The sequence below is a fragment of the Motacilla alba genome, chromosome 1, assembly GCF_015832195.1.
Source record: "Motacilla alba alba isolate MOTALB_02 chromosome 1, Motacilla_alba_V1.0_pri, whole genome shotgun sequence".
Classification (NCBI taxonomy): domain Eukaryota; kingdom Metazoa; phylum Chordata; class Aves; order Passeriformes; family Motacillidae; genus Motacilla; species Motacilla alba.
Genome location: NC_052016.1, coordinates 98,856,234 through 98,870,782, shown reverse-complemented (window position 1 = coordinate 98,870,782; position 14,549 = coordinate 98,856,234). Strand labels below are relative to the sequence as shown.

The 14,549-nt window shown below is 39.6% G+C and overlaps 1 protein-coding gene across 13 annotated transcripts in view; it reads left to right on the top strand.

The window, feature by feature from the left end:
• The window catches only part of MCF2L (MCF.2 cell line derived transforming sequence like), a 156,726-nt gene that overhangs the window by 58,131 nt on the left and 84,046 nt on the right, over window positions 1-14,549 (top strand). The window contains exon 1 of one of the 13 annotated variants that reach the window (XM_038156550.1): window positions 620-2,050. The exons of the other annotated variants lie outside the window; for them this stretch is intronic. Within the exon in view, the coding sequence (XP_038012478.1) occupies window positions 1,930-2,050 (121 nt within the window). The 5' untranslated portion in view covers window positions 620-1,929. Of the gene's footprint in view, window positions 1-619; window positions 2,051-14,549 lie in introns of those variants that run through there. 13 annotated transcript variants of the gene reach the window in all.

The following is a 14,549-nucleotide window of genomic DNA, read 5'->3' as shown; positions in this document are numbered from 1 at the left end:
AGATGTTGTTGTTACCCTTGATCTGGCCAGAACTGCTGCTTTGTGCCCCCACTGACAAGCAGCACAAGAAAATGCAGAATTTTGCCCAGTATGGATGCTGTGTCTTACCTCAGTTCCTCTTTCTTTGAGTGTACAGTACAGTGGCAGTGTGTATCATGGTGGTGCTCCACCACTAGGCTGTTCCCATCCTTCCTTCCTATCCATTTCTGGGTACTTAAATAAGTTTGAAAAGCCTTTGATCCAGAGCATGTAGCACAGCTGCAAGATGCAGTGGTCCATCTGCTTGATATACTGAATTTGCAAAACAAGTGATATTTGCATGAAACTCATCTGTTCTTAATTTTTTTAAAAATGCTTTTCTTGGTTGTCACATTTCAAGATTGTCACATTTGTCCATGATTTCATGTCGAAAGTTGAACCTTCTTCCTGCTAGGATTGTAACAATTCTCCTCTGTTAACACAGTGTATGCAAACTAATACTTTGTAATAGGGTATTTAATATTTACTTCAAAGTGACTTAATTAAAGTTTGTCTGTTTGAATTTGCTTTCAGAGTAATAGATACATCATAATTTAAAGCTCTTCTTCAGGGTGATGTGCATGAACATATATTTGGTATATATTGGGGTAACGGCAGATCTGTGGCCAAACAGGACATAGTTAAACAGAATTGAGAGGAAAATTTTGTCTGCCAAATAAAGCAGCATTATCAATTTCCTCTCTCCTGTGCTGAAAGAGACAGGGGGAGCAGACAGTGTAGGGTTTCCTGATATGTTTTAAGAAAGCCTGGGATTCATTTCCCCTCCCTTCCTTCCTATTAGCTGTTTGTTAACTCCCAGGAAGACCCAGGTTTTTCTCGTAAGACCTCTCTGCTCACATATTCTGGAAACGGGCTCTGCCTTCGAAGGGCTCAGTCCTCTGAGCAAATACAGGGGGAGAGAGAGGAGTTGTATTGATGATGAGAGCCTAACTTTGGGCAAACCAGCTGAAGAGGAGTTTCTAATTGACAGCATTGAATTCACAATGGTATTTTCTTCTGATTCTCTGGCATGAGCATAGCACTTGTTCCTGAAGGATACCAGGTTCTTGAGACAAAGTAGGAAAGGCAGCAAGTGTCAGTGGGAGGTTTCTGTCTTTGGAGTGCGGAGTAAGACTGTAAACTTTAAAGACGTTCAACTTGCCTTTCTTCAGGAGAAATCTCGTGAGTTTCTTTGCAACAGCTGGACATCCCGCACATTAAGGAGAAGGATGTGAAGAAGGAGGTGATTGTGCAGTTGTGATTGTTCCAGCTACTTGGGATGAGCACTGCTGCTGGATCTCTCTGTATGGCTGGAGTGCATTGACAACCTGGATGTTTTGTGGGGGCTTTCCTTCATCCTAAACAGCACAGGGCTGTTAGTTTGGATATAGTTATTTTGGACGAAACACTAAAATAGAGACATTTTTGCACCTTTTTTTATTTGCTTAAAATGTCACTTGCCAGTCTGACCTGCTTGTGTGAGGAGCTGTGACTTTTTTATTCATACTGATCACACTGAAAGTAGGCTGAAGCTGTGGCAAGATGTCCTGTCTGCTGGGTGCAGCGTGCTAGGACCTGAGAGGGTGTTGCAGCTTCATGCAGAAGATATCTTGGTATTTTCAGTGCATTAACTGCAACTAATCTTTCTTTTTCCTTTCTAATGGAACTAGATATCGGTTCCTGAAGAAAAGCGTATACAATACAAATAACTGCACTGCACACTCTTCCAGGACTTTAAATCTGAGGCCTTTTTCATAACTTTTTAATATCATCTGAATTTGACAAAGTAATTTCACACTCCATTGACATTTAAAAACAAAATCAGAGTGTTTTCCAGTGTGTTAAAAGAGAGTAATTCTGCAGAGGAGATCTTTTTTTTCCTTTGCTGAATAGTTTGGTGAAGATACACCTATGTCTCAACGGCGCCTTTTAAGGGAAGGACATGAAAGTCCTCTTAGGATCCTACAAAGATTCTTCCAAATCCCTCATGGCAGAAGACACTCAAGAAATAACCCACATCAAATAAGCTCTGGTGAGGTGAATTTATATGTGATCCTATAGTGTGATGTGCGTGTACACAGAATGTTGCAGCTAAACTGGAGCAGTATGTGAGTTAGTATGAGCAGTAAGCAGCCTAGGATTTGTGTTACTGATGTCTTTCAGCTGATGATTCTTGCAGGAGCAAGTGTTAGTGGTTTTGTTTTGTTGGTTTTTTTTGTTTGGTTTTTTTTTTTTTTTTTCCTGAAAGTGTACTCATATAGGGATCCAGCAACTGTTACAGTTAAAAAATACAAATCTTTATCAATATTAGGTGCTGCTCATGATAGTAATTACTCTCTGTCACCAGTACCTACTGGAAAAAAACTTCATACCTTGTCTTTACTTGCATTTCCAGGTGTATGACAGTATCTAACATAGATTTGAAAGCTTTGCATCAGCCCTCCTTTTATATTCTAGAAGAACATTGCTTGAGTATTCCTTTCCTGAAAAATGAATCTAGTTATGCAGAAGAAAATATTTATAACTGTACTTAAAAAAATCAAGGAGCCTCTGATCACATCTGTAATGCACTAAATTTAGGACTTTGCTACTCAGTCTCAAAATCTGTTTCATGCAGTATGTGTTAGTGCAACTGATAATTACATAATCTTTGTGTTTAGTAAAGCTACATTTTGTTTTTTCTTTTTCTCTGAAATGAGTTAACCCTGACTGGTTAAGATAAGCAGAAGCAGATTTTTCAGTAATTAATTCAAACTTTATTGTTTTATTTTATGCACAGTGACCTATTATGATCTTAAAAAAAAAAAAAAAGAAAAGGAACTTTTTTGGTTTTTTAAAAATTATTTTGGAAATCTTCATCAACTTAAACTAAGCTACCTTTGTTAATTTTAAAGGCTTTTCAGTATTCCTTTACTTGATGTTGTTTACTCTTAGAAAAAAAAATACAAAGAGAAAAATGCCTTTCTGGTGATTTATTTCCTTATACCTTCATTTGTGCTATGCTCACTGAGTCTTTTGTTATCTCTTGTGTTTGGAATTAAAATTATAAGGGTTTTTTAATAAACTTTTTTTTTTTAATAACTTCTGAAATGTAAAGATTTCACCTTTCCTGACTTACCAGTTCTGGGCAAGTTTGTGAGGCCAAGATTTGGTACTTCTAGGAGTGCTTACTAGTAAGTTATCAAAATCTCGCAATTAATTCTATTCAGCTGAGACTAGAAAAAAAATTATGTGAATTGCTGTTAATAACAGTAAAGAAAAATCAGGAAAAATTTAGTAGTATTTTAACCGTATAGAATGCCATCTTGTAAAGCAAAACAGAACAAAGTCTCTTCAAATTTCAGTCTTACTTTCATGTAGGATTCAACTATAATTTGGTAACCCTCACGCCACAGTTAAATCCGTAGTGTAGCCATAAAAGGCACTACTTTCACCAAATATTTTATCATATTTATGTTTTTGTGAGTTTCAAGCACCTGCTGGCCATTCATTAATGGATTGAAGCTAGTCCAAAGTATAGGCAAAGCATTTGATTACATAGCAGAAAAACACAAATTTAATATATTGACCACATTCTAACAGATGATATTCCTAATTTTTGCATCATTTCCTTTAGACCAAGATCCTTAATATAAATCTTATAATGCTATACAATCATGTCTTACTTACATCTTCCTTTCACTATTTAGAGGTGTGTGTGTAGTCAGAAAATAGTATGTTTCTGTGGGAAGCTGTCTGTTCTGTCTCCCACCCATCTTTATTATTATTCCAAAACTCTTTTTGATCATGTGGCAGCCTTTTCTGTTTGAAGTCTTCAAGTATGCAAAAATTCTGTTTCCTTTCCTTCCTGTTACCCATTTTATGTTGACAGTAGGAAAGCAATTACAAGCTTTTAATGTTACCCTTGTATCTCCAGTAAGAATTACTCCATTGTTTTGGTCAAAGGTGGTTTATGGCCTTTTGGACGGATACGAGTTTTCCCGCCTTCCTGGTAGCAAACCTCAGCTTTCAGTGGCACTTGCAGACAAATGCTACACAGGTGGATCAAAGTTGTAGACTGTGGAAAGGGAGAGGTATTCCAGCCTGAGAACATTTCTGTCCTGTAGCTATGCTGGGTGAAATCACAATTTTGGCAGAATGTATTTCCAAAGTAAATGTGCTTGTGATTCTGTGAATCCCTTGATGTATGCACCTGTCTTCTCCTTGTGACAAAGTTGAGCCGCTCTGTCCTGTTGTGCCAAGTCTCACAAGGCTTGGTTCTCTCTTCATTAGCATCTCTGGAAATTGCTGAGAGCATGTGTGCTTTGCTGTCACTTCATCTTTTCCCTGCATGTTAAAATATTTAATATAGCATATAGAAACATTTAACTGAACAATAAATGTCCTTGTTCATATATTGATTTTGCATTACCTTATTTACCTTAATAAGGGAAGCTGGGCTGGCTTCCAGAATCATTCTACTTCATCAAATCCATCTCTGTTTTATTTTCATTTTAACAAAGCAGACTTTATTTACTTACAGCTTGTTGACAGTTGGATCTGTCCTGCTTGGCCTAATCTTCATTGTGCTGTTCTCTGCAGGTGTCTTTTACTCAGGGCAGGCTGTGTTGCCTTTATCTGCTCACCCTGGTTGAGCCCAGGCTCTGGTGACACTTCTCTTTGGAATGCAGACGTTTGGGACCAGGTGCCATGTGGCCCCTCCTGCCTGGACAGGCAGGGCCCAGGCGGGTACAGTGAGTGCTGTGAGACAGCATTGTGTTTTCTGAATCCATCCCTGACTCTGTACCTTCTGTGTGCTTCTTCATCTCTGACTGCAAGCAGGTGGGACAGCACTTGTGGGTTTCTGGAGGGTTTCAGCCTTGGGAAGCTGTGGCTCTGAGCACTTCTCTGGGGACACCTGTCTCCCATCAGCAGCGGAGATTCTCCAAGGTGCTGTGGCCCTTTGTGACGGGCATCCCAGCGCAGTGCTCAGATACCGTGCTTTGAGATACTCCCTCTTCTCGCTTTCTCTAAGCAAATGGGAACAGTAGGTCAGCTTGAAGCCAGAGCTGTAGAACAAGTCTGGCAAGGGGAGATGCCAGAGACATCTGTCTTCATTCTGTGCTGTGCGTGGTATGGATGGGAGTATCTTTGGAGGCATCCTGTCGTCTGCATCTTTTCACTCTGGATTCAGGTTGGTTTTTCGACAAAAATGACTGAAGCTCTAGGGTGGATTTCTTTTCTGTGTAGCTCTAGGAGTGTGATGAATGGGTGCTGAGGGGACTGTCTGTGTCACAGGGTCCTTCCAATCCAAAGAACTTCTGTGAAAAGGCACAGAGAGCAGCATTGTAATGTGGGTGTCTCATACTAATAGGTTTTTGTACTGGGTCAGACAGCTTGGTTAATCCATAACCTGAATAATCCACCAGAAAGAGTGAAGAAGAGTCTAGAGAAGAGCACCTCTGCATCATCTGTATCAGCCAAGGGGATGTAGATGTGGCACATCTTTTCCTGAAGCTGTATGAGTATTTCTGTGGGGTATTAGGCCTTCTTGTAAGAGGAGAGGGAGTTAGCTTATGGGCAGGCTAACTAATGTGCGGATGCAGGAAATGTCAGACTGAACACACAAAAATAGCAGAAATATTTAAGTACCTGAAGGCTTCAGTGTAGCCAAAGCCTGCCTGGAGCCTGTGCAAACACTAGCATTTCTGGTCAGAGTTAAAGTCTGCCACAGCTTCGTTACTGTTAGTCCCCACTCTAGATAGTTCCAGGTGTGTGAGGCTGTGTTTACTCTGTGCTGCATTCATGCCTTTGTTTGCTGGCTGCATAAAGGTGTTTAAAAGGGATTCATTTGAGATTTTGAGTGTCTGAGCTTGGGACTTTGATTGACCTGTCCTGCTTGAAATACTCTTGCACTTTTTCGATCAGAAAGATGGAGAAGAGAGTTAGGTGTAAATCCATAGCAGAGGTGATAAACTGAACCTGTGAGTGAGCAATGCAATATGACTGGTTCCAGATAGCATTGTGAATATCTGCATGAAAAACAGTTTTGCTTTGCCTTGTTAAAGCCTAACATGAACAGTATGCTAAGGGCTTATGCTTATATATACTGTATCAGACACTGGGTGTATCAGCAGTCTGTAAATATTCAGGGCGGAGAGATGAGGGGAAAACACTATAATTAAAGAGATAATTACAAGAACAATGGCATTAGTGGGAGAAAATATATTTGTAAAGTCATCTTGTGCCACCTGTTTTATTTATGGAACAAAGTTCAGGTAATGCAAAAGCCCTTAACTTCTCAGGGCAGTTTGTTCTGAGCAGAGGAAGGGAAAAGTGGACCTCTTTCTTCTCTGATGATGGATCGGAGAGGAATTTCAGTAGCAGAAATGAAGAGTTATTATTTTTTCTCAGAATGGTGTTCATGGCTGGACTTTGTAGCGCAGGGTAAGTTGGCTTAACTTTTAACTCCTAGATCTTGTAAATGTAAACAGACCTGTGTAGTCTGCTAAGTCAGGGGTGTGTAAGGTGTGTGGCTTGGGGCTGTGCTCTTTAATAAAACATTTTAAACATGTTTTATATGTGCCAAAAACCCCCATGTATTTCAAGAGTCTTAATATAAACTTTGCTAGCTCATTGATGCTTGAAAACGCATTGTTCATAGAAAACACATCATTGGACAGTCTGAGTAGTAAATGGTAGTAGTATTTGGGTTGTACTTAAAAAACCTTTTCCCAAAGGAAGTAAAACATCAGGAATTTTAGGATTTAAATTTTCATATAAGGTTTTTATAGACCTTTTTTTTTCAGACAGCATTCCTCAAACTTATTACTATTTAATAACTATTTGGCTCAGGCAAGTTACTTGGTGAAAAGTGAGCACATCAGCAAAACCAGTCATAGCTAACATCCTTGTGGAAAAGGTCCCAGGCAGGCTGTCCATCAAAAGTGAACTGTTTCTTCCCTGAAATTATTTTCAGAGCATCATCATACAATTTAATAGGGATGTGTTCAGTATATGTTTTCTGATAAAGAGGTTATTACTATTCAGATACCAGTTCAGCAACACCGGCAAATGTTTTTCTTCCTTCACTTAAGTGTCTGTATTGACCTATCCTATAAATCTGAGGGACCTTAGCTTCCTTTTTTTTTTTTAAACCCTTTTTCCGGCTTTTTTAAAAAAATATTAAAATCTTTTTTTTGGTGTGTGTGTTAAAAAGTAAAAGTGAAGGAAATACATGATTTGAGAATTGTATTTTACAATACATTAAGATGCATGCTGTGATAGAAAGTAGAAATATCTGAAAAGCATGAAATTATCAGCAGATTTGTGTGATTGGTCCCACTCAAGATTCCTGTAACTGCTTATTGTGTCCTATTATTTATGTTAAAGAAGTTATTTGAATACAATTAGAACATTCTGAATTGTGCTGTTGTAAAAGTTACTATTTCCAAATTTTTGGTGCTTTAATTCAGAGGAAACAATGTTACTTCTCCAGCTGTGTGCATAATAAGGAAGGGATACGTTTTGGGGTATTGCTATACAGACCACCACTTCTTCCAAAAACACAAAGACTTTTTAGAGTCTCTCTAATGAGCAAGGGACATGCACACAGAACTGGGGGCAGGGGCAATGCAAGACTGTGCCTCTAGGCTCCTCTTCTGTAGATCCACACTGAACTCCATGAGCCTGCTCCCTTGGACCTCTTCAGCCTCTCTTTTTCCCTGTTTGCCAAGATTTAAGCTGTCTTTGTTTTCTTACAGGGAACAGACCTATTCTAAGGGGTTGTTGTTGTATGATGTTAAGGGTTGCACTTGAGAATGGAGGAAAAAAATGTGAAAAATAGTTCCATTACTTCAGTACTTGTAAAATGAATCCTCAGAAAATGAAATCTGACTGTGCCTTTGACTCTTGAAATGGGGGAAAAATGTCTTCCTGACCATTAGTGCTATTTGAAAAGCCCATTTAGCTAGAGGGAGTAGCTATATATGACGTTATACCATAATAGGCAGTGAGCTAGTAGGAATTAATATTTTTCCTGCTTTCATGGCCACTGAAGAATATATGAAAAAAAATACAGTAGTGAAAAAAAGAACTTAGAGTTGTCCTGATCTGAGGGACTTTGCTTCAATAATTTTCGAGTTAAAATGACTGGCTTTTCTTATACTTTTGCTTTCCCACGTGGAGAATTGTCAACAAACAGATATTTACTCTCTGGGCAGAGCCAGTCCTGGAGCCAGGATGTAGCTTTATTTACTCCCTTTATCTTCTTCATTGTTCTTCCAAGAAGTTGCCAATCTCAACTGCCAAACAGTGCTGTTGCAATCTGTTTAGTTCTGCTGAAGTTGTGCTTAATAGGACGGTTTGCACTACTTCCTCTTACTGAGTATGCTTACAGTGTTTAACAAAATCCCATATGATCTTCAAATTAACCTCAGAGGTTAAGCCTACCTGAAAAGGTCGAACACACACAGCCTCATGCTCAAGCAACCCAAGCCAAAAGGATCAAAGTTTATTGTAAGATTTCCAGCACTTCCTGACTAAAGCTAGCTCTTGTATTTTCTTATTTATTTTATCTTAGTTTGGAGCCATTACATCTTCTTCCAACAGGAAGCGGAGATCAGTGCAACTTTTATGTCTTCAATTTCTTGCTTAGTGATCTAAAATACATCCCAAAAAAGATTTTATTTTAATCAGGAGTTTGTTTCTTGCACTTGGACTCGAGTATGACATGAAACCTTCTGCAGTCTTGTTAGTTGGTGGTTTTTTTCTGAAAATAATGGCCAAGGGCTGCTGACAGCTCTGTTTTTTACATCTCCTAAATTTTCACTAGTATCTGTCAGCAGTCTTTGGTGTCATTGACTGTGAGTTTGTCAACTTGCTCACAATTCAGTGTGAGGGACCAGGCTGTTGAGTAAGTTCATTCTTTCCTTTTGGAGTGAGGCCAGAGAACTAAGTGAAGGACCTGGAAATTTTCTGTAGGGACTGCTTCTTCTCCCTTCTTACCACCAGGTGGAAAAAATATGAGATTTTTCCTCCTACACTGTTGACAGCATGCAGTGAATCTCAGCCTCGTCTAATTATTATCAGTCTTACCTTCTTTGTAACTTCAAATTTTCTAGTAAATTTTGGAGCTTTTTTAAATAGAGGTCACAAAAACGTGAGTCCAGGACTGAGTTAGACGAAGATTTTGAACGGCTCAGTGGGAATGGCTTGCGATTGTCTTTTAGTAAGGAATTCTGTCCACTTAACAAACCATAGCAGTAGGTGGAGTGGTTGGGAGGGAGTGACGCTGTAATCTCAGGTGTGAGCAGTTAGTCAAGAGTACACTTCTAAAAATTGAGTCCAGTATAAGTCTCATGAAAATTCATCTTAGAGTCGTCCTGGATTTCAACAGCTCTTGTGATGTGTAAATTACCTGCTGTAATCTAAATAAGGACAGGGCTATATTCTGAGAACCATTAGGAGTTTCAGACTGACAAGCTTAACATAATTGCTTAGTTGTGTTCTCTGAATGATTCCCTCTCTTGATTTATTTCTCTGAAAAATCACTTTAGAAGTATGTGACATATAGTTTATATGATTCTGTGGCAGAGAGCTAATGGAAGAACTCATTTATCTTTTGGCTTTTGGGGAAGGAGCTACTTGCTTTTCATGCTTTTATTTGAATGAAAGTTGCAATATATATTGGCTTTGTTTTTGTCTTCTTTCTTTCATGAAACACAAGCAGACTCATGCAGTGAGTCTGTGGAGCAGAATATTCTTCAATTTCTAAGACATCATGGTTAAAAAATAGACATTTTCTTTGCTTTAGCCAAACACTTAAGTAATTCTTACCATCTTTGGTGGATTCCAAAGGTGTGTGTGAGAAAGTGGATAAGGATTAATACATATTTTTAAAGAAGTAGTATGTGAAATGAAGAATTCAAGATGTTGCCTCTATCCTTTTACATTAGAGTAACCGTACTTTTCTAATACTGTTTGTTATAGCTGCATTTTTGAAACAAACTCGAAACGTCTTTCTGGAGAGAACACAGCTCACCTTCAAGGCTCATTTCAAACTCCCTAGCTTCTACCATCCAAATCTCTTGTAGTGTCTTCAGACGTTTTAACTTGACTGTGCATTTTTGTCATCTACCATGATGGCTGTCAAAGACTGTTTAAGGACTTCAGGTGCAAGTAAAGGTGGTGTCTGCTACTTTCAGTGTAAACTTTTCCCCTTTTTGTTGATAGCATTTGACCTTGGATCTGTCTCTGATTTTTTTTTTTCTGACTTCCAGCTATTGAAAATTATGTTCTTTGTCTGCAAGGTAAGTTGTAATAATAATTTTTGCAGATGTTGTCATTTGCCTTTAGAGAGTTATTTTAGGGCTCAGTTCTTTGTGAAAAAATTTCAAGATTCCAAGTTTTTTGGGGTGTTCTAAGCTGGTTAACATGCTCCCAGGTATGAGTAATGTACACCTCCAATTTAGCACAAAACCACCTCTACTGCTACGTTCACTGAAAGCATTGAAGGAGGTTTGCTGGTATCTACCTTTAGCATTAAAGCCTAAAAACAAATAAACTGTCTTAGTGGCTCCCAATAAAACCTGTTTCTTTGCCTTTGCTAAAAGAAGGATTTGGGGATTTGGCCCAGTCCTTGAAATTTCTTTCTATATTCCGTTGTCTAAATACAGATCAGACTGTATGCAGAGAACTCGGGTGTGTTGGAAGAATCTGTAATGTACTTTATGTTTTGAGGTGTCAGGAAGTTGTTTTGGGGATCATGTGCTTGGACTCAGGTGACAGCTTTCTCCCTGAAGGTGCCCAAGCCACCATTTGGCAGTGTTTAATCCCTAAACAACTGGGATTTGTCTGTCCTCTTTTTCAAGGATAAAAGTCTTACAGTCACAAGAGCTATGGATTGTTCACTCAGTGTTTTCCGTTCTGGCATGCTTCCAGCGTGAAAAAGAGAAAAGGTATTCCCAAGCCCATCTTATCAGATGGGGTTTCAGCCATTTGCCCAGTTTCAGGTCACCTCAGTTAATCCCCTTCAGCGTTACAAAGTAACCCAGCGTATTTTTTGGGAACAGGGTGTTATAAACAGAGTAATAACAACTGTTTTCCACATTAGTTTGCTTCCTTCTCTGCGTTACAAAACCCTATTATTATTATTGTTTACATTTAAACAATGAGAATGCTCTGTCCCTGCACACACCAGCCTCGAACCCTTGTGGTCCACAGGATTTTTGTGGATGCTCTATAGCACAGTCATGGTAGCATGCTGCTGCCCTGAAGTGTCCTCTGCAAACAATGGGCTTGTTCAATCCTGAATAGTTCAAATTTTTAAAACTATTTCCTCTATGTGACCATGTTTATTTTAGAAAATAAAAAAACAGAGATTGCTCTTGTAACCTGCAGAAGGCATTGGTGCTTCAGGGAGAGAAGACATGTTTTAGAGCACAGTGACAACAGTTAAGTGAGTGAGAGGAGGCAATGGGGTGTAAAACAATAATATAAAACCAGAGAAAACGTGACAAAGTAGGCTTTGGGTTGCAGCGTGCCAAATTGTGGAGTACACCAGAAATATACTGATTAGCTGCCAATCTCTGCTGTTGCATGGGAGGCAGTACCTTCGGTGGAACTGCTGCCACAGATGGGAACAGGCTTGCATGAGATCTATTTCTCAGCATTTAGACTTCAGGAAAAACTTTGTTTGCTGGTTTAGAGCAGGGCGCTTGATCTAAAGTGCTCCTTGCAAGAGGGGTGTTTGCACAAGCTCTTATCAGCCAACTGCTGGTGGCTGCACCTGTAAACCTTTAATGCCTGTGAATTCACCCCGGCGGGGCTGGCTGAAGCTAAAAACCACTCAGCTGCCAGGAGGTGCCAGGCAGTTGCAAATGCTTTGGGCAACCTCATAACAGAGCTGAGTTTTTTCCTTCCACTCAGGTGCAATGAGAGCTTCTTTCTACTTGCCAGAAGAAGAAAACATGAAATAAGCTCAATGAAGTCAAAGCTTTTTGTTGCTGGTTTGTGGAGACTAACATATGCTGATACCTGTTTGTAGCTGAGCTACAAGTTAATAAAATAGGGTTATTAAAAATAAGATATGCATTGGTTTTTTTTGTACCCTAGGGAATTACATGCAAGTAACAGCAGGGACTTGAATATGTGTTATATGTAAGCTGTTTCATATTTGTTCATAGCACAGGAGAAGACATTCCATTGGAGAAGAAATCCTGAGAACTGATGGAGGTTTCCAGAGACTCAGAATGGGGAAAAAAATTGAATATTTGAGGGCCCCTTACACCCCTAAATGCTCTGAAAAAGTGTGTACAAGATATTTTCTGGAGAAAGTTTCAATTTCTTACCCTGAAACTTCTCTCAAAAATACAGTTCAGCAAATAATTCCTTGTTGGAAAGTGGGGGTACTTTTAATACTCTTAATACTACTTTGCTGTTGTTCTGTTTGTCTGAGGAGTATATTTGGTTCTTTGCTGATCATTTGAACTGGATGGGTATCTGCATTTGTTATCCTTGGTATTGAGCATTTGACGTCCTGGAAAGGTGTCTGTGAGAGCTCAGCGTTGGCTGAAGTGCTGCAGTGTGGGACTGAAAGCAGCAGCGGTTGCAGGACGTGCTGTGTTTGAGCATGGAGAGATGGAGGCTTTTGGCAATGGACATAAAATCTGTCATGTTAAAAAGACACTGTTAAATACTTCAAAGGTGGGCTGTAGGATGAGATCTGAAGAGGCCTCATTTGCTGTCACTCCAGAGCAGGGAGCTACAAAGAGTGCCCTCACCTTTGATCCACTTGCCTTGTGCTTTTTCACTCAGTGTAAATACAGGGGTAAGAGCTCAGTTCAAATTGTGTTGAACTAATCAGGTACGCACTTGGGAAGGCAGGAGCTGGTGGAAAATAAATGGGTTTTTTTGCAGAGTCAAAAAGAGGAAGAGCAGAAAAAATGGCTGGGAGTTGTGTCTCCGTTGTATCTTATTCTTGAGAGATTCATGGGCATTAGTTCAGCTCCTGCATCTGTCAGAACAGGTGGAATTTGCTCTTTGGCCTTTGTTTCATCTTTCTTTACATCTTCATTCTCCTTATGGAAAGGAGAAGAAACACAAAACTGTTTCAAAAGCCTCTTGGGGTTGAGGCATTTTCCCAGAGCTGCAGATGCAGGGGACCCCAGAAGCATTGCTTTCTGCTAATTGTGACTTCCTAATTGGTGGAGGTTGGGAGGTTGATGTGGTGGGCTGCCAAGTGTATGTAAGTTTGGATAATTACATCTCTTACATGGCTGGTACATCTCTTTCTGCTGTTGCTCATCTCAAAATAGTGTGAAGGTTTTTAAGGTGTGCTGAAAAATCCAGCCTGATGAGAGGCTGGTGCTCATAAACCACCCTTGGCAGAGGTGGGGTTTTGTTGTCTCACGCTGCAAGCCAGCCTGCGCTGTCACACCTGGGCCAAAAGCAAATACAGTGGCAGGGCAAGTAGCTGGCTGTAATGTGGAAAATGAAGGTAATGCTGCTGTTAAAAAGCTTGTCCTCCACACTGCTTCCCTGAATGGCCAGGAAGCATCCCAGGAGACTAGAAAAGAAGAAGAATGTTGCTTTAGGTTGATTAAAATCGCAGGGACTGGCTGCTTTTTCAATCAGGTAAGGGCATAGGCTTCCTGTTTGGATCCTGGAGACTGGAAACAGGACATGGCTACAGCTGCTGTGCTGCAGTTGTTTATGGATGTTACAACAGCTCTTTGCAGGCTTAGGGGTTTTTTAAAAGTATTTTATAGAAGTGGCTCATTAAGGAAATCACTGCCTTTAAAAATAGTATGTTAATAGTTTCTTTAAAATCCTGCATCTACAAAATAAAAAGGCCAGGTGTTATTTATGTCATGTCTTTCCACAGAAAGCAACTCCTGTGAGCTTTACCTCTTTTCCACTGACTAAATTCAACCAAGAATATTGTGCTGCTAAGTACAAGGGATAAGGTGTTGTGTTATCTCATTGTAGTGAGACTTCCTTTCTTTAAAAGAAGTGAATTTCTGTTGAGAACCAAAAGCAATTCTGCTGGTTGCCTCTCCAGAAGAAGTCGGCCTGTTTTCTGCTTCTTTCCTTTTTGATCAGTGGAAAATGGCCTTGTCTTTTGCTGCTGTTAAATATCTTCTTGTCTTGAGGAAATTGTGGAGCTTGTTGAAGCCCCGGAGGGTTAAAGAATTGGCAATGGAAGAATTTGAGATACTATTTTGGAAATATTTAAGTGGGGGGGAATGGTGACCTTTGAGGATTGCTCAGTGCATTTGCTTGCATTTTTTCACACTTTTCCCATGTGTGGGGACTTTGTGGGTTGCACAGCCACAGACAGCTTACTGCAGTGTGCATGCCTAGGCCACAAAAATTCCAAATCATGAGTCAAAATCAAAACAGCCTTGATAAGTAAGAAGACAGTGGCATTTTTATCCTATCAGTTATGTAGATTTTACCATTTTAAAGTGAAATCTCACAACAGTGTGGGTCAGATTTATGCAGTGTAAGAAGGACTTCAGGTTAATGGCCCATTCTGAAGAATTTTGCTG